At 38.4% G+C, this 26,768-nt stretch overlaps 3 protein-coding genes across 3 annotated transcripts; 2 read left to right on the plus strand and 1 right to left on the minus strand.

Moving 5' to 3' along the window:
• The first annotated feature begins 2,943 nt into the window (after positions 1 to 2,943).
• Positions 2,944 to 7,460, plus strand: zgc:175280 (cationic amino acid transporter 2 family protein). The gene is made up of 11 exons (XM_056397952.1): positions 2,944 to 3,313; positions 3,517 to 3,672; positions 3,853 to 4,009; positions 4,183 to 4,316; positions 4,664 to 4,886; positions 5,075 to 5,211; positions 5,683 to 5,785; positions 6,474 to 6,607; positions 6,692 to 6,858; positions 7,100 to 7,208; positions 7,318 to 7,460. Exons 1-11 carry the CDS (start codon positions 2,944 to 2,946, stop codon positions 7,458 to 7,460), a joined length of 1,833 nt encoding a protein of 610 aa, XP_056253927.1.
• A 1,146-nt stretch (positions 7,461 to 8,606) lies between these two features.
• Positions 8,607 to 17,586, plus strand: kif20a (kinesin family member 20A). Its single transcript, XM_056398191.1, has 19 exons — positions 8,607 to 8,758; positions 9,572 to 9,745; positions 10,080 to 10,205; positions 10,336 to 10,455; positions 10,759 to 10,897; positions 11,016 to 11,191; positions 11,926 to 12,025; positions 12,269 to 12,481; positions 12,775 to 12,886; positions 13,014 to 13,088; positions 13,613 to 13,756; positions 13,972 to 14,140; positions 14,238 to 14,390; positions 14,640 to 14,779; positions 15,103 to 15,205; positions 15,405 to 15,594; positions 15,687 to 15,772; positions 15,863 to 16,000; positions 16,517 to 17,586. Exons 2-19 carry the CDS (start codon positions 9,578 to 9,580, stop codon positions 16,898 to 16,900), a joined length of 2,736 nt encoding a protein of 911 aa, XP_056254166.1. The 5' UTR covers positions 8,607 to 8,758; positions 9,572 to 9,577; the 3' UTR covers positions 16,901 to 17,586.
• Positions 17,587 to 17,707: 121 nt separating this feature from the next.
• cdc23 (CDC23 (cell division cycle 23, yeast, homolog)) lies at positions 17,708 to 24,686 on the minus strand. Its single transcript, XM_056398192.1, has 16 exons — positions 24,551 to 24,686; positions 23,866 to 23,938; positions 22,558 to 22,695; positions 22,403 to 22,445; positions 22,200 to 22,305; positions 21,939 to 22,071; positions 21,665 to 21,842; positions 21,470 to 21,567; positions 20,790 to 20,871; positions 20,212 to 20,365; positions 19,914 to 20,033; positions 19,742 to 19,817; positions 19,573 to 19,634; positions 19,279 to 19,357; positions 18,114 to 18,233; positions 17,708 to 18,023 (listed from the first exon to the last, which is right to left on the minus strand). The coding sequence occupies exons 1-16, from the start codon at positions 24,661 to 24,663 to the stop codon at positions 17,871 to 17,873; spliced, it is 1,728 nt and encodes a 575-aa protein (XP_056254167.1). The 5' UTR covers positions 24,664 to 24,686; the 3' UTR covers positions 17,708 to 17,870.
• Between the last annotated feature and the right edge of the window lie 2,082 nt (positions 24,687 to 26,768).

A 26,768-nucleotide genomic window follows, 5' to 3' on the forward strand; every position in this document is an offset into this window, starting at 1 on the left:
ACAGAATGAGTTGGGAGGGTTACTTTAATTTGTAATGATCTACTATTACTACAACATTACAGGAATACAACCAAGTAGCTGCTTTCACTGACAACATCTATAAGATAAAAGAGAAGGTTGTAAAGTTTTTCATTGTCTGCCACCTTCATTAATACTTGTATACCTGGATGTTTGGGTCTTTCATATTCATATATGATATATAACAATAATTTCTTCTTCAAGAACATTTTTTATTTCATCTCATTTCAAACACATATTAGATTAAATCCAATGTGCCACAGTTGAACATAAATATGTTTAATTCCTCAATGAAAAAAAAGGAAATTGTAGACATGTTTTTCAGTACTCTTGGGACACACATAGAATTTCCTCAAACCCTCAGCCTTTCTTGGTGCCTGTGTCTGCATGTGTTTAACATCCAGTGATCAGTTTTCCAGGCGGGTTTAATCTGGCGTTTACCAGCAGAGCAGCAGCATGATACCAGGAGCCCCTGGAAGCAATGGACTGCACCATTACGTTCTTCAAACAATTAGTTGTCTCCTTATGCTGTGATGAACGAGTCTTCACTTTGTTGCTGAGCAGATGTCTCCAGTGAAAACAATTTCAGTTTACAACATGTTGACTTACCTGTGTCCCAACCCAACACTGTGTTGACAAGGCGTCAGACATATAGAAGATTCTAAAAGGGGATTTAAAACTTAAAATTTAACTGTTTCATAGCTAGAAGAAAACTCTCCAGCTGTATGAAAGTTTGATTAGATAAAGAAAAACCAATTAGGAAAGAAACAGGCAGACCTCAGTATGTTAGAGCTGCTTGATCAACAAAAGGAGATTCAGAAATCCTGAAAGGTTTCCAGAACTTGTCTTCACAGAGCTGAAAACACTGACCTCCTGTGGAGGATGAGGCAACTGATCAAACACAGATAATCACAGTTTAGGTGAAGGGTTCGTTTTATGTATTACATAATACTGAAAGCAATTTCCAGATTTTGTAGTTGCCATATTGTTGTTCTTTATAAAGTTACAATAATTCAAACTCAAACACACAACTTTCTGTTGATAATAAGAAAATAGAATTAGAGGAGAGAGATTTCTTTTCTTTTACATTTTCTTTTTACAGCAGTTATTGGAGGTTGAGTTAAAAGTGCAATTAACTGATGGGGGCACTCTTAATTAAAAGTATTCCCACTCTAGAAATCCTCAGCTTTGTTAAACTTTGTGATGATTTTTAATGTTTTCATTCAGCACTGATCTTTTCAGTCCAGAGTAGAAAAATAAATCAAATTTTAAAAAGTTCAAATCATTTTAACTTTGTGTTCATATTTAATTGTAATAACTTGGTCAATGTATTTTTGTTCTTAGCAAAAAAAAAACAAAACAAAAAAAAATCATTGTAAATCACACAATTAAAAAAGTCCTATTTAATGACACTAAAGGTGACGCAAGGTGACAGCAATACTTTAAACAGGTCTCAGGATTTGGTTTAAATGAATGGTAGGGAATGTTGATTGTGTGCACTGTTCAATTGTGTTGCCCTCTATATCACAAATGAAACTTAAAAAAATATGTAAAAATGTATTATTTTAATAATTTTTTTTATTTCAAATTTCAGAAAAATACATTATGATCCATTTCCTGCATTTTCCAGGAATGATTACGTGTTCATTTAATAATTTAATTTAAAAATCCATACAGGAGTCATCTGTCAGAGATGACCAACAATTTCAAGACGCTTAAGACACATTTTGATGCTCATCTACACATAAAATGAAGAAACAGACAAACAGAATGTTTTATCAGTCACTCTGTCAGAGTTATGACATCGTTTGACATGCCGGCAGCGTCCTCACACAAATCATTCGGATCATGTCTTTTTCAGAAATGGCACGTATGTCTGAAATGTAACATAATGTGTCAAAAATGTTGAGCTGTGAGGAGTTCATGGTGAATGGGTTTATCCTCACATATAGTGTGGTCTGGGCCAGATCAAAACACAGTCACACAGACTGCTGCTTTCAGCTGAAAAGGTAAGAATGTCTTTCTTATATTCACTAAATAATCTGCTGGTTGTGATCAGTTAATACAAAAAGTTTGTTCAGTTCATCTTAAGGTTTGTTCTGTTTTTCTTTTCAAATAAAAATATTTTATCTGACTCATGATGAATCACTGATACATCATGAAAACAGTAAAATAATAAATGTACATTAACGAAGATAACACCTACTTTAATTTCTTCCTGTTTCATACATACAGGCCTTTACAGTAAATAGCCCACCGATGACATATGAAATAATTACAAGCAATGAAGGAGAAGTTACATTTGGTACTATTTTGTTATTCTCCAATGAATACCTGTGCAGGAAGTGCTCTATGTGATGAGGATAATATAAGAACAGGAAGTTAGTGTGTATGTGTGCTTGTAATTTACTGATTGTGATTTGAAAAGTGATGTAGTTCATTTCTCAGTGATCTGAAGGCTCAAAAAACTGCCTGCAGCTGCATCCATTTTATATCACAAAAAGTAAAATCATATGTACATCTTGTGAAAATGACTTTTTCCTGTGTCTATCTCAGATTTGCATTTTTTTTTTTTTGTGGTTTCAAACTGTTGCAATGATTGTTCTGACTAAACAGTCTATAATTAAACAAAATGCTGCAGATAACTTTTAACCTTTAAAGACTTTATTTGTGTCTCATGTTTTTAATGGTAGCATTTTGATTTGTAAATGGACATATTACATTTTCTAAAGAGAAGTTTCCCTCCTTTGACCAGAAAATGTTATTGAGTTTTTATTTAAAATCACAAGCTATACACCGCTGTCTACCAAGACATTTTCTGGTTTGTCTGTTGACTTTGCTTGAGTCAGTCCTCAGCCATACCATTTGTGGGTGCTTTGTCATGAGCAGTCCTAACAATGAACACAAACTGTCTTGATTAATAGGATGCCTGGTGCAAAGATTCTGCTGTTCCTGCAGAGTTTGTCCCGTAGGAAACCTCTGGAGCCTGAGGGTGAAGTGTCCAACTTTCGGCGGTGCCTGACCACCCTCGACCTGGTGGCTCTTGGGGTCGGCAGCACACTGGGGGCCGGCGTGTATGTGCTGTCGGGAGAAGTGGCCAGAGCCGTGGCCGGGCCGAGTATCATAATCTCTTTCCTGATAGCAGCGGTTGCCTCCATCTTTGCAGGACTATGTTATGCTGAATTTGGAGCTCGTGTTCCCAAGACTGGCTCTGCCTATCTCTACAGCTATGTGACCGTGGGAGAGATATGGGCTTTTATCACTGGCTGGAACCTGTTGCTGTCTTATGTCATAGGTGAGGATAATGTCTCTCTGAGTACATTTTCACTATATGATGGATGTTTAACTGTCATCTTAGAAAGATCTCTAGTAAATACTTTCTTTTCCCATAAACTTTTTATATCATGAGTCTCAAGTGTAAAGTGAAGAAAATATTTATGAATCTCTAGGTGAATTCACTCATTGTGTGTCTCCTTCTTGTTTGCTGTTGTTTTTAAGGGACATCAAGTGTAGCCAGAGCATGGAGTGGGACCTTCGATGACCTCATTGGAAATGTTATTACCAGCTCTCTGGGCAAACAGGCTGCAATGGATTTACCTGGATTAGCTCCCTACCCAGACTTCTTTGCAGCTGGCCTCATAATGCTCTTGGCAGGCAAGTTTCATAATTATATGTAATTTATGTGTGAAAAATAAAGGAAAATAACTTTAGATATTCACAATCTGAAACATATTTTTCATGTATTTTGAGTATTTTTCTATTTTTGATGAACAAACTTTGATTGCATTCAAAGTCATGATGAACTTTATATTTTTTTGTGTCTTTTCTTTCTAGGGATTCTTGCATTTGGTGTGAAAGAGTCAGCCATTGTAAACAAGGTTTTTACAGCAGTTAACATCGTGGTGTTGGTGTTTGTTATCCTCTCTGGCTTCATAAAGGGGGACGTCAACAACTGGTACATCGCTGAAGATTCTCTCCTGAGTGGATATGAGTGCGTGCCATTAATAAAAAACATGCTTTCCCCACACATGACTGTGTTTAGTAGAAATGTATTTTCCATAATAAGAAATATTCAAGTGATTTCCCTGTCTAAAATACATAATTATCAATCAGTTCATCGATTATTATTGAATGACCAAACATCAATGTGTCTGTTCTTTGCAGAAACCACACATCACTGAATGAAACCTCCAGATATGGCAGCGGGGGATTTTTCCCTTTTGGCTTTGAGGGCACATTAGCAGGAGCAGCCACTTGCTTTTATGCATTTGTCGGATTTGACTGCATTGCCACAACAGGTAATTTAAAGGAGGTCCAGCAAGAAAATTTCTTGTAACATAACAGCCACTGATAATACAGAGGGAAGGTAAAATAAAAATAGAAATAAAGGATCTGAATGACTTTCAGCCCCAGGTGGGTGGGACGTAATTGAGAAATAAACATGTTACCGGTAAATGTATATGTTTCTGGTTGTGCTTGGTGCTAATAAATGTTGAAAAGTATAGTAAATATAGTATAGCTAAAGACTTTATACACATTGTTGGACTATACATTGAATTTACACAGAATTTACACTGTAAGTGCTGAGGGTGCATAGAAGGCTATTGTATAGATTAGTACAAATTAAAATGTGTTTTTTCTTTAGGGGAAGAAGTTCAAAACCCTCAGAAGTCGATCCCACTCGGCATTGTGGCGTCCCTTCTCATCTGCTTCTTGGCATATTTCGGTGTGTCTGCTGCCCTGACTCTTATGATGCCGTATTATTTGCTGAGTGCTCACAGCCCACTGCCCGTGGCCTTTACATACATCGGTTGGGGCCCTGCAAAGTATGCAGTGGCTGTGGGATCCCTCTGTGCACTGTCAACAAGGTATGAAACACAGTGTGTCATTTACAAATTTCACTCTATTCCACCAATCAAATTAAAAGTTACATTTAATTTTCAGTCTAGGTTAGTTAATTTGTATTTTAAGTTTATCAGCAAAAACATCCCATTATCATTGGCGGAATAAACAACCCATTTGTTGTTGATGGAGTTATTTGAGTTTTTTCCCACAGCCTACTAGGATCAATGTTCCCGATGCCTCGTGTTCTCTTTGCCATGGCCAGGGATGGCCTTCTCTTTAGACCTCTCAGTAAAATGAGTGACAGACAAAGTCCTGTCATAGCAACTCTGGCTTCGGGGGTTGTAGCAGGTAATATATAGTTCCTATTTTGTTTTTGTTATATAAATCCCCTCCTGTTTTGATCTTAGGTGTTCATCCTTATGCTCAATGCTTAAATGGTTCATTAACACCCCACTGATTCTAAACGTCTAAATGTATTTATTTAGTTGAGGGACAATATTTGGCGAAAGGTAAAATTTTCCCTTTCAAGCTGCATAGTGCAGGGCTGAGTAAATCTGCTGAATAAACACTATGTGTCAACTGATGACTTCAGGCACACAGTGTATCTCAAACTGTCAATACACTTCCTCTGTAAACCCTGTCTCCATATGGTAGCCCTGTCCAAAACAACATTAGAGGTATATACATATGAGCAGATGACCCTCTCTTACCTGAATTTTGAGTATTATATCTCTGAAAAGTTAAGGTTGGAATATTATTTACTGGAATGAGTGTAAGAGGACATTATCAAGTTAATATAACTTATGCATGTCTTTTCAGCTATCATGGCATTGTTATTTGACCTGAAGGCGCTGGTTGACATGATGTCAATTGGAACCCTCTTTGCCTACACACTTGTTGCTATATGTATCCTCATATTAAGGTATGAAACATCAGAAGTGTTTATAGTAATGATATTATTACTGCAATCTTAATTGTTGCTATATTTGTTTGTGGGAAAGCTCATGTTTTATGAGTGGTGTCGATGCTGTGGCTCTATGATGTGTACATGGCTTTATAGCATCTGTAGGTGAAACAGTGTCAACAGAAAATGCTTTTGTTCATGTGTAACTCAATGCCTATAGATAGTCTCTCGGTATAGGTATAATAATAATCCTATAAAGTAACTGAGGGCAGTGAAATTTGACAGTTTAAAAACTTTCATAAGAACAAGAAATGTCTGCAAAAACAATAAAAAGTTGTTTTAAAGGTGGGGAGACCAACAAAACTGGACATTTCTCTGTGCTGTGCTGTCAAATTGTATCGGTTAACAAGTAATAGTACACAATAGTTTGATTAACTGCTGAAACTGTGCAGTTTCTGCATTAATTCCATTTAACTGCCTTCAGTGGCTGATAATTACAAAAGATTGTTAAATAAGATGACACCTGTCTGGTGTGTGTGAGAAACATTACCGCAGACAGGGATTCACATAAATTTGTGTGAATCAGGAAATAACAAAGAAACAATAAAACCCCATGTTGAAGTCACAGCTATATCAATATATGGGCATAAATTCTATATTAACCCTACACCTTGGTACATTTATTTATATTTCCTCACTTTTACAGATACCAAGCAGATCCGAGCGAGGATTCAAGTTTCAGCAAACCAGAACCTTTTACAGTCAGTGGAGTATTAGGTCCTCCTTCACAAGCCACCGCACGGACATCAAAAAATGTGTCTGTTTTAACTGTCTTTATTAGTAAGTGATCTTTTTCATCACCATTCTTGAGCATTACATTGCATATAGATGAATAATGATTGGAACTTGCATTGTTCTCCTCAGTCTTTTTAGCTATCACCCTAAGCCTCTTCATATCTGGGGCTGTAGACTCCCTGCAGGCCCTTGAGTGGTGGAGTTTACTTTGCGTCTCTGTGATCGTACTGATGCTGGTCCTCGGTATCCTGATCATCTGGAGACAACCACAAAGTGCAACAAAAGCTGCTTTCATGGTATACCTCATCTAACTTAAGCTCTGGTTTCCTGGGAATAAATGTAATTAAGTAGTTATTTATTTCATGCGGTGAAATGTTAATACTGAAGTTATTAACTTGTAACCTGTAGGAAATAGCTCTCAACAAAAAAAATGGCAAACTGGTGACACTTCTGTAAAGTTTTAAACAGGGAAATTGGGTATTTTTTCTTTGTTTTGATTTTGCCTGTCACAATGTTTCTGCTTTTTCATATGTACAGGTTCCTTTAGTGCCATTGCTTCCTGTTTTCAGCACCTTTGCTAATGTCTATCTTATGGTTCAACTTGGATCGGATACATGGATCCGCTATGCAGTATGGATGGCAGTAGGTATGTGATCAATCTCACTACAAAATACACAATTTCATTTAAACAAAATGTGCCAAAATATCAAATAATGTGAGCATGACCAGTGGTGATGTCACTTTTCTTTCAACAGGTTTAATCATCTACTTTTGTTATGGTGTTCAGCACAGTGTGCAGAAGCAAAGGCTTCAAAATTCACACAACCGAGTCAGTATTCACAGCATTACCACTAATATAGTACAAAACATTGAACCTGGACAAGATTACAATGGCTAAACAATGTGACGCTATTGATTGACTGATAAAAACATGCAATGGGCACAAGTGCTTTGATTTCAATAAAAATGTGGCCAAGTTCAGAAAGATAAAAAGCATTTCCCTCACGACCTCTGACCTCTATTTTGTTCTTGTTTTCTTGTGAAAAATCTATCTATCTATCTATCTATCTATCTATCTATCTATCTATCTATCTATCTATCTATCTATCTATCTATCTATCTATCTATCTATCTATCTACTTGCAGTATTCCTGCATGAGGCCTCATTCAGTATTGTGTTTTTATTTTACTGTTTCACTTCTTGATATTGATACACCACAGTCTTGGAGTGAGCAAGATTTTTATAAAGAATAATATTTAATGGTAAAGCACGACTATTTAAGTATTCAAGCCTATATCTTGGAGATAAATGCTGTAAATAAATAATGTCCTTGCAATGTGTAATTAAGTATATTGTAATAAATATACCAGATTTGGCCAAATAAAATCGTAGCATTTAAGTTCCCTGCATCTCTTTATAGCCGACATGGTTCACAGTTATCTCACGTTTATCCAGTTTAGCATTTTCATATTTTCATATTTAATATTTTAAATGGCTCGTGGCAGGGATTTCTTGTATTACCCATTGTAGCCTTTTTGTATCACCTTCTGTTATCATGTAAAATGTAATAATTTTTGTGATATGCATTTTAAATAAACATGGCATTTTAAGTTTTGGGTAAGCAACTCTCCACCTTCTGCCTCCTGTCTCCTTTTCTACTTTCCACCAGAGACAGTAGAGAAACTGTACAGAGGATTTTTGTTTCCACTCGAAATGATAGTGCTCACGCCCACTTCCGCCTTGTTTTCTTTCTTACTTGCTTGCTTTCTCTATTGTTTGTATTGCATATGTTTTAAAATCCCTGAAATGAGCGTTGTTAACCCATGCCGACTGACACATATTTTCATGACGTGCCATATTTATTTACAACACGTGATAGGAACATATGAAGGGCGTCCTAGTTTAAGGAGGCAGAGTTTATACAGCCCACCATGTGAACCTATGTTAGCCAATCAGAAGGCAGACAGCAGGACGCTTTAGCCAATCGGTGACTCGGAAGCGCATTGTTCAAAAACCAAACGCAGTCCGGTAAAACAACTCACCAGAAAGAGAAGTAGTTAGTCACAGGTAGCTTGATTTGATACAGTTTAACCCAGTGCCTCCAATTTCAGCCAAGTTCTTGAGATTTTGGCGTTTTTCTCAGTAACATAAGAAGTTATTAAGACTTTGTTCGCTGGAAACTTCAGAACTTCGAGGTAAGTTAAATTAACCTTTGCTTAAAGGTGGGTCACTCCATGCTAAACAACAGTAAAGCTGTTCATCACCGTAAATCGTGATTATAATATAATAATATATATATATTTTTTAAATCCAGGTTATGTTTGATGTAATAACGTTACAGTTTCTCGTATGCGTTTATGTGCAACGTTAATTTAATGTATTCACGCACTTACCTCGTGTTGAAAAGTGTGTTCTCTATTTATCATATGTTCCAAGTAGCTGAGGCACAAATAGCAAAAAAGTTAACCTACATGCATTAAAGTTGGCATTGTTACCTTGAACACTTGCAGTGCCCAACATCTGTAAAAAAAAAAGTGTAAGGACATTCATCTAATGTAACTTGCTTCGGTAAAAAAAAAAGAAAAAAGAAAAGAAGTTCATTAACATTTTTATTGATTTCAGTGATGAGATTCTTCTGCACCAGTATTGAACTTGTCAGGACAGGTGAAATAATTTTCCTGTTTGACTGCTCAAGCAGGTGCTGTTTGGCTCTGAAGGGCAAAGAAGGCTTCATTCAGTTTCTGTGTGTTCTCAACTTGTCTCATGACACACCCTTGCTTTTTACTAATCCCCTCCTACAGTGAGGTGCTGCCTAAAGACTATCAAAGCTATAACACTTGAGTCCTTTAATGTGTATTTATGCATTAATTTTCTGCATATTGTATCCTAATGCAATATGCAAAGGGCCACAACAAAGTGGCTTTTACGTGGATTTTAATGGCTCACAGCTAAATTTGAAATATGTTGTGATTATGTCATACTCATGAAGATTTGTCTTCTTGCAACAGGTAAGTATGGCGCTGTCTTTGTCCTCCCCATGTGGATGCCCCTCCGATGAGGAGGAGGAAATGGCTGTGTTTGAGTCAACGGCAGCAGAGCATGGAGGTCTGACCAGACCAGGTCTACCCGAGATTTCTGTCATTTCCCCTGGCCTGGACCCCCGGCCATTTATTGCAGGATCGGTGAGAGTTGACAGGAGTATGCTTTGTGTAAATATATCTGCAGTGTACTTTGTGAAGTTTCCACTGTAAACAAATGAGGTTTGTTTACATTACACATTTCTCACCAAAACACATCGTGTGTATTCTGACGATCAAACAAAACATGTTAAACGCATTTACTACCTCATTCAATATTTGCAAAGCCTTTTATTAAATGTTTTGAACCCTATGATTTTTACATTGACTTCCTGTTTCCACCCATTTACTGGTTTAATGAATGAGCACATGAAAACAATGATTTAAATTCTTCCATGTCAGCAACAAGCCATTAAAAATTTTAAATTTGTCTTTCCAGAAATTAGCAGTGAAACCTGGATTGGTGAGACAAGGAAGTGGTGGTGAAGGGAATACTGAGAGGGTGAAGGTTTATCTGCGCATCCGGCCACTTAGTGAGATGGAGAGAGAGAAAGGAGAAGAACAGGTAAGACCTTCAGTTGCAGGATCAGATGTCACCAATTAGGTATTCACGATAACTGCAGTCATGATGCATGTGCACATTCATTCGTTTTAGTAGACATATTCACTGTGCTCAATTTTTCCTCTTCTGTTAGGGTTGTGTGGCTGTTCAAGATGAAGAGACTCTGCTGCTTAAAGCACCAAAAGAGTCTCAGAACATGAGGACGGCAGAGAGGGGCATCACCCAGAGCATGCACAAGTTCAGTTTCTCCAAGGTACACTTGTGCGCAGTGTTTACAAAATATTTATATAATTGGTTTCCAACCTGAAATCATATTGATTTTGTTGAAAAATAAATAAATACATGAATAAAGCAGTGGTGCTGGTGGGAGAGTAACCTGCGTGGAAGTGAATGATAATTTCAAACAGGCTTTTTTTTTTTTTTTCATCTATATTGATGGTAAATATGGGCTGATGGGTGTGAATAGCAACCAATGTCAGTAATAAACAAGGAGGATGCTGGAGTAATTTGATTTATGTATCACATACTGATTATTTTCATTATCCATCTTTCATAGATCTTAGGGCCAGAGACCACACAGCAGCAGTTTTATGAGTGCACGATGAAAAAGATGGTGAAAGACGTGCTTCAGGGAGAAAACAGACTCCTCTACACTTATGGTGTCACCAATTCTGGAAAGACGTACACCATTCAGGGTAAGATTTTATTCTTGTCCTAACAGCACTTGGAAACATCGATAGAAAGCCCAGGTCTGATCGTGATGTTAGTGTGTGCAGCTTTATGAAATGGGTTTATTTGTGCTTTGACTTACAGGCAGTGGTCAACAGGCAGGCCTCCTACCCCGAGCTTTAGTGTCTCTCTTCAGGAAACTGCAGGGTCGTCTCTATGGTGCCATGGACCTGAAGCCTGTCATGTATCAGGATGTGAGACAGCTTGAACCCAGTGAGGTCAGGGTGGAGGAAATCCGCAGAAACTCTCTGCTCAAAGAGGTAAACACAAAGTAAACCAAAGATGTGAACCACTTTTCTTATAAAATGAAAAATGCAATTTCCTTGTTGTTCCAATGTGTCCTCGATTGTTTCTATGGCTTTGTGCCAAGTACATTTTAATAATGGACTTTGGTATATTTATTCTTTTTTTTTTTTTTTTTTTTTCATAATTTTCAACAACTCATCCTGAACTTGGACATAGATACAGATTCTTTATAATTGAATGTCAACTAAGCTGTAGTGGGTAGTAATGTATGTTTTAAATCTAGAATTGACTGAACTGTACCTGATATGTGTCAGACAAATCAGTGCCCTATGGAAAATGTTTAGATGATGACCGACTGAAAACAAAGACCACTAACAACAGAGGAAGTAGTGTATTCATCCAATTAAGAGTAGAAAGGTTTCATGTGAGTTGGACGATTAGAAAATGATCTTATTAAAAAAATACTGTCTGTGTCTATTCTGCAATTATTATTCCCATCAACGTCTGACCTCTCAAATAAAAATCTCCAGCACATGTTAGCTAAACAAGTTAGACATGAAACTGTGGAAGACAATTACAATTGCTGCCATTTCATGAGACCTTTTCAGAAGTCTTGTCTTAACATTTCATATTTGGGTTCTGCTATTTTTATATTATATCTGCTGATCTGGGTAACCACACTACTCATAAAGATTTGAGTACCCTCTTTCACATATAGGGGCTGATGTACTCCTCTTGTGTGTTACAGGATGACAATTTGACTTCTCGTCGAGGTGGTACCACTACAATCTGGGACAGCGGCATCGGAGGACTCTCCTCCACAAGTAACATTACCAGCCAGCTGGAAGGTGAGAAGGACTGTCAGTGTTGTATTTGACATACTCCAAATTGAGATCCAAGTCAAATTATTGATTTTAAATTGATTCAGTTCATTTAAATTCACATTACAGTACAGGAATTGAATGTTGACTGTTGGCCCTCGGAACAAGTGGTTAGTTTACTGACTGTCAGATTAGATCCTGAAATGTGTGTAATCATATAATCTTTTCCTTTAAAGTATGACACACACTGATGTTTGACCCTCTCCGCAGACACTGACAGTGTTTGCCTGGAGCCGGACAGCCTTTCACACAGTGGTGGGGACAACCTGGAGGAAGGGGTGCAGTTTTCTATCTGGGTGTCCTTTTATGAGATCTACAATGAGTTCCTGTATGATCTGCTGGACGCTTCACCCTCCCTGCAGCCAAGAAAGAGAGTCACACTGCGGCTTGGTGACGACAAGCAGGGCAACCCCTTTGTGAAAGGTAACACTGACTCATTCACAGGAGTAATATATTGTACTTTAAATGAGTTTGATTACTGTAGTATATATCAGTTTGAATCTGCTGAAGCTCAATCCCATTATGCAACTTCTCTCATGTGATGTGTTACATTTTATTAAACAAGAAATGATGTTAAAGGAAACTATGCAATAGATGTTTGCTCTGTTATGATTTTGAAATGGAGCACATGAAACATGATTTGTTGCTCCTGCTGCTGCTGCTGCTTTTCATGATGCAAGAAAGTCATTTTTTGCTTCTTGCTGTTGTTATGTCAGACCTCACCTGGATCCAGGTCCGCAGTGCAGAGGAAGCGTGGAAGGTTCTGAGGGCCGGACATCGTAACCAGAGCTTCGCCAGCACTCATCTCAACCAAAACTCCAGCCGCAGGTAGGAGCACACTGAACATTTGCCTTTCAAAAACTTATTTTGATTGATTGATTGATTTATTTTATCAAACAGACTTGTTTGACTTGCACTTACAGCTTCTCTGATCCCAAATTTGTCACCTACACAGCCACAGCATCTTCTCCATCCGTGTCCTGCACGTCCGGCCAGAGGCAGATTCAGGCCCGGTAACGCACATCAGCGAGTACGTTATCTTATTTTCCCCTACTTGGATGTTCCTAAATTTCACAGGTTTTCCGCAGGTCTTGAAGTCTTAAAAAGCATTGGTTTGTTTCCTCATAAAAAAGATCTTTAAAGGCATTAAAAAGTCTTAAATGTATTTAACAAATGTCATATTCTTTCCTCAAGCCTGCCATAGGTACTGATAGTAGTTTAGTTTAAAATGTTTGTGTATGTGAAGAGCTAAAATTCATATGTAATTAATATTAATTGGTTATTTTCTTTTAATTCACCATTTTCTACTGCTTATCCAGGTCCATGTCATATATAATGATTGATTAATATTATTCAGAATTATTGTATTGAAGTGTTGACAAAACTGAGATATTCATGGACTTGGCAAATAATTCCAGTCATCTTATTGTTTTCATAGATATTATTTATACTTTAATCCCTGCAGAAACCCTGATTACAGTTTTGTTTTATTTTCATCTTGATATATTTTGAGTTTGTTAAAGTGATAAAAAACAAAGTGTGTCTCTTTTTTAGATTGACTGTGTGTGATCTGGCTGGGTCTGAACGCTGTAAAGAGCAGCGCAACGGTGAGAGGATGAAGGAAGCCAACAACATCAACACCTCCCTTTTAACACTGGGCCGCTGTATTGCTGCTCTGAGGCATAACCAGAACAACAAGTACGTGTTTAACTGAAACTCTGAATGAAGGCACACCACTGCTGATCATTTTAAAAATTGAATGTGGCAGTGGTAGTAAGCTAGTAAGTGGACCTGTTGAATTAGGATTATTTTCTCATGGTTATTTTTGTCACAAATACTTCTTCTGATCATAATATATTTGAATGAGCTGTTTGAGAAAGCAAGATCTTGAAAACCTCACAATGCCTCCACAGATCACGACCCCCTCAAGTGGTGCCCTTCAGGGACAGCAAACTGACCCGGGTGCTGCAAGGTTTCTTCTGTGGCAGAGGAACCTCCAGCATGGTGGTCAACATCAATCCATGCGCCTCCATCTATGACGAGACCCTCCAAGCCCTCAAATTCTCTGCTATTGCTACCCAAGTAAGAGACACTGCTGTGCATCTAACTTCTGTGATATGCAGTGACTGATTTAGGGATAAGACCAAAGACAAATAAAATAACCCTCATATCATTTCAGCTGGTCCATGGCCCATCCACAAAGACCAGAGTGGCCTACATCCTGTCTCTACTGCGCGAGCCGGCAGGAAACGGTAACGAAAGCACGGTGCTGGAAGAGGAAGAGGATGAGACTGATGTTGAAGACGGAGACATCACCATGTTAAACACTGAGGTAACGTCCTCTACCAAAATACATGAGAGCTAAATATTCACTATTTTTTTTGTCTTCACAACCACTTAACCAGTTTTCTTTCCTCTGCAATACAATTTCATCTATAAAACTATCTTATAATGTTGCATTGAGGCTTTCAACAGGAGTGTTCTGCATATTTAGACACAACATCTAGATGATGCCTTTTAAGGTAATCTAAAACCAGTAACAACTCAGACAGCTCCTAACAGCTGACTGTATCTTTTTTAGGCTTTGCTGCAGGCAATCGACGTTCTGAAGAGAGAGGTGCATCGCCAGCGGGAAGAAAAAGAGGTTCTTGAGGCCAATGTGAGAGAGCAGGTGGTTTCTGAGATGATGGAGGTCATCACTGGGATGCAAGATGGCTTCAGGTGTGTGTGTGTGTGTGTGTGTGTTGTAAATCAAAATGTCAGAGTTTTTAAAATGGCTTTTTATTATTAAGCAAGTTGCATTGAGGACATGTGTTAGAAGCATTTCTAGCAATGTTTTAGATGTGAATCTAACAGTTCCCTCTTGATAGAAGTTGCTATTAGGTTTAGTAAAGTAATTTGAGAAGAACATGGTATTCTTAATGAAAGGATTATTTGAAAAAGTCCACTCTACAGGAAGTCATAACATAAAGATGTTAAAAAGAAAAAAGTTTTACTTTGAGATCAATATAGATCCTAAGAGGTGGCATCTTTTTACCTTGTAGTGAGACCTTGGAGGCGGAGAGGGCTCTAATCGAAGAGAGGTATGAGGACAAGATAACTAACCTGCAGAAACATTTGAAAAAATTCTACAGCCAGGAGCTGAAGGTGAGAGTTCATGATCAGCCTCAGGTCTGCATCACTTTCACGCAGTGTTTCAATACAAAACATAATCTGTCAAATTTACACAGTTTTCACGATGCCATCATATAGTAATTGTAATGCTGTTCCTGAATCTGTGCAAAGATATTTGAATCTATGTGCTATCAATTTTCACAAATTAATTTCTTTCCATCATTTCTCTCAGGAGCGTGATCAGGAGATTGAAGCTTTGTCTGCTGCCCTTGAAAAAAACGAAGATGCTGAATCGGTCTCCATGTTAGTGCCGCCAGGAGACGAGCCTCGGCGTTCTCGACGGCTCACCGCTCAGACAGAACTTGGCAAACTGCGTGCTGAGCTCGACCGCTGCCGCACCGAGCTGCTCACCAAGACACAAGGTACAGCCTGACTGGAAGACTGCTCTGATGACCTGTTCATGTTAGGATATTGATGTTGGTAGCTGACTGTCTTGTTCTTTTTGCCTATACAGAGCTGACAAAGCTAAAGATGCAGCTTGAAGTGCCAGGTTCAACAGGCACCGGTGCAGCTGACCGCAAGCTTGAGGAAGGTCAACGGGTCAGTTACTGTTGCACCGTGACAAACACAGTGGTATTTTTTTTACATGTGACCCTCCAATAGACTAAAGTTCTGACTCTTTCTCAACAGAACCTGCGTCTGCTGCGTCTGGATTTGCAGAGGCTGGGGGCGGACCTTCAGTCTGGTGAACGAGCCTGCTGTCGCAATACAGGAGGGGAACGGCTGCGTCAGGCATTAAATGCTGCAGATGAGACACTTGCCAAACAGGTACAGCCACAAATATGTATGAATGGTATAATACTAAATAATTTTATAAACTAAGGTCATATCATAGGGTGCTTTATCTTCTGTGTTCTGAGAGAGGGCACCCAAAAACTAAGACAAATTGTATATTTACCCGTCCCTGTGATGCCTACATGTAAAATTTCAGTCAGGTCAGAGTTTTGATAGTAATTATATTTCTCCTCAATTTGATGCTGATTAGGAATGCTCTAGCTTTAAAGAAGCTTTAATTCATAGATTGATAGTATTTTAATGCAGCATCTGTACAAATCTCAATTTAAAATCCTTTGTTTTTCTCTCCCTCTACTCTTCACTAACAATCTTGATGCACAGCCAGCTTTTAAACTAAATCTGGGTTTCTAACATTTGCACCAGGTGATAAGTGCCAAAGCATGTTCACGAGCTGCATTTAGCCTCGCTCTCTGTCACTTACCCTCCAACCTTATCCTTCACCTTCACCTCTGTGGTCTTGTCTAACCCTGTTGACTGACTTCTTCTTAGGACCAGATCCTGGTGGAGCTGCTGAACAGCCTGATGCTGGTCAAAGCTGACTTGAGGCGGAAAGGAGAGACCCTTGCCCAGATACAGGCCACCCGGCCCCAGATGCCTCCCTCTGGCTTTACTGCCTCTGCCTCCACCACACCAGGTTCCTGTAAGAAGAGGGGCTGTGGGGCCACCACAACACGTGATGCTGAAAACCGCCCTCCACAGAAACGGCCCTTTTTCCAGTCTCTGTTCCCGACACGCACTCCAACGCGTAAATACAACACTCGAGCTGTTGAAGAAACAAACCTTACCCCCTACACACGGATCTTGCGATCTCGTCAGCAGTCTCCGCCTCCCAGCCCTGTCCCCACCCCTCGTAGTCTCAGAGGGAAGTACTGAGCTATTTATAGCTTCAGAGGGACTGTGTCCTTATCAATATATTATGCAACAACATGAGTCACACTCGCTGGTAACTTTATAGTATTTTTATATTGTTTTTTATATGTTCACTGTTTGCAGTGCAGTTGACGTTATGTTGTCATGCCAAATACAGTTATGCCAGTAAAATGCTTTAAATGAGGTTGCAGTATACTACTAAGGTAATTGAGGTGGTTTTGAGCTATAAAGTTGCTCAGAGTGATATTTATGGGCTGTATGGTAATAGTGCATGTGTGTATAATTAACCTCTGCAACACCTCAACATGCCTTTGCTGCAAGTATTTTTCTTTTCCACAATAAAATCAATGAAAACATTGTTTTGAGTAGTTGAAAGAAGATGCTTTTTACTAACATTTTTGAAATATTTTTTTACTGTACTAATATCTTCATTTGATTCACTAGTGTTTTCATATCCTGTACAAAATACAAAGAAACAGTCTTTGCATAGGTGGTTTGCTGTATTTAAACAATTTACATAATATATAAGCATTGTTGAGGCATGATTCACAATGTGTTTGTGTTGTACTTTTTTTATGTTGTGTGTTAATAGTTCAAAGTGTCTCTTTGTACTACATGTGTGTGCTGATGGATTCCTTTCATTTGTGCTTTTTACATTGTTAACCAAGCATTAAATGATACAATAACTACGTGTGTATTTAAATCTATTAAAAAAAATCCAAAATCAGGCTGCCATTATTATAAGAGCTTTGTTTATGTTTGCAGTATAGATTTCAACTTGTCCCAGACAAAAATGATCAGGATTACAAATTTTTACAAACAAATGTGATTTTAATGTCAAACAACTCTGTACACATCCACATGTAAATCTTTCCAACAGTCCTTTGTCAAAGTCTATCAAGCCGCCAAGAAGTTTCATGTCACAGGATACACAAATTGTCCATTTCAAGGCCAGTGAACAGCAGGGTGGGTGTCAGGGTGTAAAGGAGATGAGATTCAGAGGAGAGACCCTCCTGACTGGAGTGTTGTTGTTTGACAGCTGAGAGAACAGATCTGCTGATGGCGTCTCAATCTGATCTCTGACCTGCGAGATCTGCCTCAATAGAGCCTTTCCCTCTTCACGAGCCTACAAACAGACCACCAACACCAGTTATTGTTACTGCTACTTACACTCTACTAGTACAACAGGGTGCTCAGATTATTCGGATACACTTACATCATTGTAGTCACAGCAGCGCTGAGCGCAGAGGGATGCCTCATCGTAGCACTTGTTCTTGAAATAGTACTGACCCAGGTACCGCAGGGCTGTGCTCACCTCAGCGTGCTCCAGTTGTTCCTGTCACAAGATTTTGTTAGAATTTGATTGGATTTTTTTTATGCCTTACTATACTATGAAATTTTTAAGACTTACTATACTTTTTTTTTTTTTTAATCTTATTATACCATGACTTTTCATGCCTTACTATACATGACATTTTTATGACTTACTATACTGTGAATTTTTATGCCTCACTATACTATAACTTTTTTTTAATGTCCTACTATATTAAAACTTTTAATTCCTTACTATACTATGCCATTTTTTATGCCTTATTATAGTATGACTTTTTATGCCTTACTATATAATTTACTGTATATAATTTTTGTTTTGGTAAGTAGCATAAAGGGAACTACAACTAGCACCTCCATATGCAACTTCAATAGTAAATATCCAGTCAGAGATGATGATGATGATTATTATTACTTATACTTTTATACTTTTTTTGGCCTAGGTGTTATACAGCTGCTTACATTGCATGTGTTTCTCCACAACAACCCTGAGTGAATTCAGAGCACAGACACAGCCTTTTTGACCAGCTTGTCTAGTCTCCTTGTGTTAATGTCTGACATGCTGCTGCCCAGCAGACCACAACATAAAAAAGGACACTCAAGGCACCTGTGTGAGCTGCCCAGTTAGTACACCTGTTGTCGTGCTGCTCTTCAGCCCAGCAAAGTAAAGAAATTCTTTTTTTTTTTTAAAGAACATGCAGTAATGCAATTTGCATTTTCATTTTCACATACTCATGGGCGTTCTATGACCATATTAAAATGAAAATTGAAAAGCTATTGACAATTAATTTTCAAAAACTTATCCTGCTCTACAGTGACAATATTCAAATACAATAAGCAAATAGCGTCCACAGTCCATCGCATTTACATTTACATTCACTATGCTCTTTTGGGGTCAAAATTAAAATGAAAATGCAATTTGTCAGTCCTCTCATCAAGGCAGGTCATCATTGGTTTTATATTCACAGATTACACATTTACGCAAACATTGTCTGAAACAAATCTACTTCCATAAAATTGCCATATATATTCATAGGCTTCAAAATGCTTACCCCGCAAGAGAAAATGTCTTGGATGTAAAGCATGTAGCACTGTGCAGCATCATCAGATTCGTTCAGCTGTTCATGGAGCCTACCAAAGGAATAAGCAGAATTCACATTTACCACCTATTTTTGGGTAGCACAAATAACATGTTGACATATGACAATGAAAAAAAAAAAAAAAAAAACTGCAGATCAGATCTTCATTTTGTGCTTAAACATTTAAGAAAATGTGATGTTTACTATGTTTTAAGACCACATGAAGTTTTACTGATGTTCTTCAAATGTTTAACTCACGACACTTACTTTGCCAATTTGAGTAGAGCCATTTTCTCTACATCTCCAACAGAGTACGCCCTCCAGTAACACTAGATAAAAAGACAAATGGTGTCTCATTGTCTAATCAAACAAGCCAGAAACCTTAATGAGTTTCATTACACACACCAGGAATCACTAATAGTTGTAACATGCAGACCTTCTTGGCTTCCACCTGCTGTGACAGTTTTTCGTAGCTTTCACCCAGTGCGACCAACATGCGCGAGTCGTTGGGCCTACAAGAGCATATCATAGTATGTCAAAACAAACAGTGACCGTTTATGGATTATGAATGTTGCATATGTTAACGTATTTGGTTTCAAAATCCATACCTGAGCTGGTGAGCCTTTCGATAATAATATAAACAGTAAAAGGGCATCTTGAGGATTTCATACGTCTGACCTAAGCCATACCAGGCCCGGTAGTCCCGCTTGTTCACTTCAATAGCATGTCTGATAGAAAAAACATAAGGAAAAATGAGGAAACAATGTTCACGATATCAATTCAGCTGGTCTAAAGCTTGTGAAAGGTCTGTTAATAAGTAAAAACTCCACAATTCAATCACTGAAAAAGATGCTGAGATATCCACCAAACATACAGGTTTTCTATGCTCAACCTCTTCAGTCTGACCTGTAGGCCTGGATGGCAGCTGAAGTGTTCTTCATTTCCATGTATTCATGGCCCATGAGGGTCCAGGCGCCGAGGCAGCGAGGGTTCAGTTTTAGGGCTCGCTGGAAGTACAGAGCTGCTTTCTCATGCTGAGAGCGTAAGCTGTAATAGTTACCTGTGAATAAGAGACATGAATTATCAGCACAAAAACAGGAGTTTTTGTTTACAATATCTGAAGGCTACAGCCCTCTGTAACCCTGAAGAATAAAAAATATATATTTTCAATTTATGAAACCCTAATGTTGTCTAGTTTGTATTTTATTTTTACTTATTCAAATGAAGATAAAGAGTTAAAAGAATAAAACACAAAAAAAATAATTTAGAGCAGAGAAAAACCAGCGCAATACAAAAACTGTAGTTGCACTTGTAAAGCTCTAAATCTTTTACATTTTAAAAGATTAATTAGAAACAATAGATTATCTAAATGATAATACAGTTTCTGGATGAAGTGATTTTATCCCTTCACAAAAAAAAAAAAAATGCTGTAGCACTGCACTTTTGTGAACAGTGACATTTGATCTGATTAGCTCAATGCTTACCGATGACACAGCACGTCTCCACTCTGTACTTGTCGATCTCCACCAGGTTGTGGGCCAAGTAGCTCAACTCTGGCTTCATGCTCTGTGGAAGCATGCATCACCGTGAGACACAGAACCAGACTTTCTTTCAATAGTGACTTTTTTTCCCCACTTAGATCCTTGGCTGAAAACTTGTGAACCCCTGACATAATTCAAAGGTCAATTAAAACCTTGAAGGTCCTTGTGCAAGGCACTTTGTCCCTAGTGGATGATATTATTTGGACCTCTATTCACCCTGTCAAACAGCTGAGGGAATATAAAATACTACAGCAAGGAACAGTTGCAGTGTCAAAATACAGAATTTACTCCTCAACAGCTGCAAGCAAAAACAGCAAGTTCAGCAACGCTTCTATTTCATTATCCGTGTTGTGTTCACCATTGGTAGTCGAGGCAGGTAAGATTCAAGCAGGGAGCGACCGTGGGTGTCTACATAATCGTTTACAAAGGTCTCCGTCTTCGCCCGTCGATGCAACAACTAAAACTCTCAGTTTTCGGTCCTCTAAAAACTCCGGAGTAGCATGGACGGGAGGCGAAAACGTAGCAAAAGAGATGCATTTTAAAACGAAAACGTAGTAGTGTGGACAGAGCCTAAGTAAATTGTCAACTTCTTCAGCACTAAGTATCACAAGTACTGAACTCACCTTAACATAGAGGAGGTTGGAGAATGTGTCCATGTTGTCAATGCGATACGGATCCTGGTCCCTCAACTCATTGAACAGAGCCAAAGCTTGGTCAATATCTGAAATGAAATGAGACAGAAGGATGTAAGACTAAACCCTACCCCCATAACATTCTTCTGACAGGCAAAAATCTTATTCATTAGGTAAAAGATATACCTCTGATGTTGTGGTAGGCCACAGCAATCTGGGAGATGATATAGGTGCTCTTCGAAAAGCCGGCCTCGATGAGGTTCTGGTATTTCTGCAACGCTTCTTTAATCATCTGCAGCTCTGTGTACATGTGGGCCATGAAGAAGTCTTTAATCCAGCTGTCTGGAAGAGACAGTGACTTCAGCTAGGGAGAAAACCAAAGAGGACAGGTTACATGGTATCATGTTGTTTTGAGGATTGATTTTTGGGTTCCTAAATGCGTAAAAACAAACGTTTTTACCATTTCAATATTGGTGACAAGGTTACTGAGCTCCAGCCAGGCTCCCCAGTGAAGAGGAAGTGCGTGAATTGCCTCAACAAACACATCCACAGCCTCCTTCAGCAGATCCAGCTTTCGTAGCACCACCCCATACCTGTGCTCCCACACACACACACACACACACATACGTATGCACACGTCATATAGTTTATCAGCAGTGTCCACCCTATTCCTCTGCACAATATAGGGAAAGTGCATACAGATTGGAGGAAATGTTCTTACAGGTACAGCGTGAAGCCGTCCAGCTCTCCTGCATTGTGCTTTTTACTGAGCTCAACCCTCAGTTCTCTCAAGGCCTCATTGCGAACCTGACCCTTCTCCAGAGGACCTAGAAGAACACAGAAAAACATATAAAAGATCAGTATTAAAGAGTAAGAAAAGCATTTTGTTCTCCTTTTTTTTGGTCCAAACACTCAAGTCCTCACCCAGACTGTCCACTGTCTCATCATCCTTCTTTTTCTCGCCAGACTGAAGACAAAGAAGGATACTTTTCAAAGTGGTTCACATGTACTGCTATCAAAGTAAAAGCAGTCTTGTCATGAAATGAATATGAACGTGCCAGATATCTGCAGACTCTTACCAGATAGCGAGAATACATATAGAGGAAATAAGCCTTCTGACTGCAGCAGCCTTTCAGAAAGTAAGCAGCACGGTCATACTCTTTCAGGTCAAAGTAGGATTTGGCCAGTGTAAGTGCATCCAGGTCTTGTGCATCATCCTGTATTTTTGGACAGACAATGAACAAGAAAAGTCATCCTAATCATCTTTATTAAATCTACTTCTATACCGCAAAAAAAGATGGATCTAGTAGAAAAACACAGAACTACTTTCATAAATTAGTAACTGTATGGTCGACTTCAGAACATAAAATCAACAGCTAATTTTTCTCTCTACATAGAAAGTAGAGTAACTGACAGTTCAGTAACTGGCAATTAACTGGCTAATCAAACCGAAGATCTAATAATGATGTTCTGCAACTTTTGACTGTTTAGCCATTAATCATTAATTAATGCTCAAATCCATTAAGCATGTTCTGGTGATATTCTACATTTTTTAACAGTAGTCAGTACATCCCATGAAAAACACAAAAGCAACAATCAATTGATCTTGATACAGAGAAGTGTCTGTGTACAAAGCATGATATAGGTATATTGGCATGATATATGATGTATAGCTAAGCACTTACACTGTTGACAAAAACAATTATCACAAATCATACAGTTGCACAAGCAAGCACAAACATCCTCATACTGTAGTTGATTTTGAGCCAATCCCAGCACACCAAGTTCATGACTGAAAATAGAACTCAATGAATGCACCATTTACAGTGCCACACTACAGTGCCAAGCCGCTCTTGGAAGCTACTTAACTTCTTCTTTTTAATGACAATATATATTTGTGACCCATTTTTAAAGATACACATTTTCAGTTGAGGTTGCAGGACCATTTAATGGAGATCAGGAGATCATTTATGATATTTGCATGATGCAGCCATAAAACATGCAGTCTTGGGTTTAAATACTTCACATCGTACACCTTCAATGAAGAGGTGGAACAAGGGAACATACTGTCCACATGTTTTAGGTACTTCCATTAGACAATCAGGGAGGCATGTGGTCAGGCCCATATTCATTCTGCAGTATGAAAATGACCCCGAACATACAGCCAGAGTTATAAAAGACTATCTACTAACTTTACTTTTAGCACCTCAAAGGTTTATACTACATACTACAATATATATATATATATATATATATATACATACATATACACAAAAACACACACACACACTGATGGACTAAGATGATTTCTTTCAACCCTAAGGCTTAATAATAAGGGGGGTTAATAATGATATAATGAAAAGCCTTGTTCCTTAGAGTGTACAAACCTCAGTAAAGGGAGCTGATGGGGGTAATTCATCCTTGGGAAGAGGGTCCAAAGCAAATGCCAATTCAGAAGCCCTGAAGTGTAAACATAGGACGCATGTGACATAACTGTGACATTGATTAAAGTCAGAGTCATTTTTAGATTTTGAGTTTTTGTGCTATCACTCCAGGTTACTTCTTGCAGCAAGAAAAAACCAAAAATTGCAACAAAATTGCTTCTTCTTTTTTAAATCCAGCTTCCGTCCAGTATATGGCTGCTAACTGATAACAAATAACAACAAATAGAAGTTGAGCCCAGTAACGGTTTAGGGAGCATACATTACGTACATTGATAACATGTGTACTTATATGTAATACAGTCAGAAAACTGGGAGCGAAGTTACACACTATTTCACAGTGTTTTTTCCCTGGATGCACTTGATGACTTTCTATAATGAAAGCGAACATCCTTTTTGAATTTATAACTAAAATGATGATTTAACGACGCACTTAGCTGAAATATAACGTTAATGGTTTGCAGTTAATATATTCAGTAAATAGCATTAGCTAAATTGATAAAAGAGACTTGTCAACAGCACTGCTAATGTAGCTAACAGGTAACTTGGCGTTAACGTTCAGTGTCAGTTACCGAGGTAACAGAGCAGAAATACAGGCAGCTAATGGCACATTAGTCACGGTCAGTCTCACCACTTGGCGCTGTGTAGCAGTCCTCTTTCTTTACAAAGCGATATGACCGATATTAGCTGTTTCTTGATTTGCACCAGATCTCCAAACTCACTACAGAGAGCCGCCATTTTCATATTTTATCAAGCAAGTATGTTATTGGTGGACGTTACAAAGAGGTAGTCCCGCCCACCAAGAGTGGCATCACTTCCTCTTCCTCTCAAAATAAAAGTCATGCTAAATATTTGGTCAGAAAAGCACAGCCTTTGCTATTCTAATGCTGTTATTTTTTGTCATATCACATAGCACAGGTAGTTGTCTGATTACCTGCACATGCAAACCCGCATTTTGTATCACAGCCACATGTACCTATCCATTTAATACTCAATGCAAGTTCCATACTTCATTACATAAAGCAATCATTATCAAGCATAATGAAGAACAAGAGTTTTCAGTAGAAAACAATGACAAAAACTGAAAATCTAAGTCAGAATATATTATAGAAGCATACCTCTCTTCAGCCACTTCAATAATAAAATTAATTTCAAGGTCCTGTTTTGTGTCATTGAACTAATTCTGATAAATAAATAGGGGGGGGGATTACATGATGTAGCCTATTACATCATAGCTTACTTTGTATACACACCTGTGTTGTATCCCTTTAAAATAACAATAGTAGTGCTTTGTTTTCTTAAGCTGCAATCATATAGTGCGTAAAGACATGAAACATCATCAGAGCTTTCCCTCTATATTTAGCCTTTGGAGGGGTTACAGCCTTCGGCAGGGCTTACAGCTCTTTTAGCCCTGAGCTTACAGTCATTTCACACTCATAACTTCAAATGTGGGAAATCCCCACTATTACCCCAGGGCTTAACCCTGCTACAGAGCAGGGTTATCCCAGACTCTCTGAGGTTATAGCCAAAGGATCAGGGTTAAAATAACTGAAGTGGTGGACTGGAGTTAGATCCAGACAATAGGATTTTCAGTGTTCAATCAAATTACTGTGATCTGAGCAACTTCTCTGATCATCATATTTGTGGTATGAAATGTTACAAAGAGAGAAATATTACAAGCATATAAGCAGGGCAATACAACAGAATACACCATGGCTCAAGTATTCCATACCTATCAAACCCTCTTAAAGACTATTAATTACTAAAGCCTTGTTGATGATGTAAGGCATCGAAAATGCACTATATATAAAGAGCTGTCAGACACTCAGTCATTATTTATGTCTTTAGAAAGGCTCTTTGTTGCTCTGCTAAACCCAGCCCATGTTCTGTCAATATTATCTGCATTTGCCTGCACAGAAACAGCAGTAAATTATTTCTTCAATATCCAACTGAGTATGAGTTGTGAAAGAGCAGGGACATTATGATTCTTTCTTGTACAATAATGTGTCATAGTTGATTGCCTGCCCAGCTCCTGCCACTGGCCTCTGTGCTTGGCCCTTCTTCACTGGCGCAGAGCTGACAGGACTCATCATGTTCCCGTCCATCAAAATCAGCAGCATTGCATAGAAGTACAAGCACAGCTTCTTTGTGCATGATATAGAAATTCTCACTTTTTCCCTTAAATAATGATTAATATGTCACATTTCACTTAAAGTAATGTAGGCCTTTGTGAAATGAAAATAGCATAAGTTTTACTTTGGACTTTTCAACCATAAGCCCAACCCTTCCAAAGGCTAAAATATATATAACAACAATGTGTTGAGCAGTAAACAAATCCAGGACCAGCACGCATCCTTGAAACAGTAGACTAACAGGTGTTCACACACTGAGCTGGCACTAAAACCCACATGGCAACTGCTAAGTGAACTTTGATCCTAGAGAACGTACGTTCTTAAAGTATTGTTTGGCCAAGATGTTTCTCTTGTGAGGCTTGGACCAGAAACATGTCATCTCTTTCGTGCACGAAGAGACCGCAGATAGCACAAAGTGTTTTTTGTTCACCGACCTCATACTGAGTGATGTCCACAGTTGCCTTATCCATCAATAGAGCAACAGAACAGAAGGAATGCGAGTGTGCAATGTCACTGACACATGAGCTTGGTAAGATTTGAGAAGGAATAACATGCATTGCCTTTTCTTACTAAAACACCCTCTGCACATTCATGAGGAAACTACATGAGTGTATAATATTAATTTAAAAAGACTAGTCTGTATAATGATGTTGTTATAAGATCTATTCTTGCATGTTAAGTCCCAATGAAACAGTAAAAGGCTTGAGATCAATAATG

The sequence above is a fragment of the Seriola aureovittata genome, chromosome 15, assembly GCF_021018895.1.
Source record: "Seriola aureovittata isolate HTS-2021-v1 ecotype China chromosome 15, ASM2101889v1, whole genome shotgun sequence".
Classification (NCBI taxonomy): domain Eukaryota; kingdom Metazoa; phylum Chordata; class Actinopteri; order Carangiformes; family Carangidae; genus Seriola; species Seriola aureovittata.

What these genes read in the sequence shown, in the direction of transcription:
- cdc23 (XM_056398192.1), bottom strand. Translation starts at nt 24,663, where the DNA reads ATGAAAATGGCGGCTCTCTGTAGTGAGTTTGGAGATCTGGTGCAAATC. An exon ending in GCTCTACTCAAATTGGCAAA is followed by an intron (nt 19,358 to 19,572) that starts GTAAGTGTCGTG and finishes TTCCTTTGGTAG; the next exon opens with GCTCCATGAACAGCTGAACG. An exon ending in GCTGCTGTGACTACAATGAT is followed by an intron (nt 18,024 to 18,113) that starts GTAAGTGTATCC and finishes GTCTGTTTGTAG; the next exon opens with GCTCGTGAAGAGGGAAAGGC.
- zgc:175280 (XM_056397952.1), top strand. Translation starts at nt 2,944, where the DNA reads ATGCCTGGTGCAAAGATTCTGCTGTTCCTGCAGAGTTTGTCCCGTAGG. An exon ending in GGCTTCGGGGGTTGTAGCAG is followed by an intron (nt 5,212 to 5,682) that starts GTAATATATAGT and finishes ATGTCTTTTCAG; the next exon opens with CTATCATGGCATTGTTATTT. An exon ending in ATATGTATCCTCATATTAAG is followed by an intron (nt 5,786 to 6,473) that starts GTATGAAACATC and finishes TCACTTTTACAG; the next exon opens with ATACCAAGCAGATCCGAGCG.
- kif20a (XM_056398191.1), top strand. Translation starts at nt 9,578, where the DNA reads ATGGCGCTGTCTTTGTCCTCCCCATGTGGATGCCCCTCCGATGAGGAG. An exon ending in AACCAAAACTCCAGCCGCAG is followed by an intron (nt 12,887 to 13,013) that starts GTAGGAGCACAC and finishes TCACCTACACAG; the next exon opens with CCACAGCATCTTCTCCATCC. An exon ending in TCTACAGCCAGGAGCTGAAG is followed by an intron (nt 15,206 to 15,404) that starts GTGAGAGTTCAT and finishes CATTTCTCTCAG; the next exon opens with GAGCGTGATCAGGAGATTGA.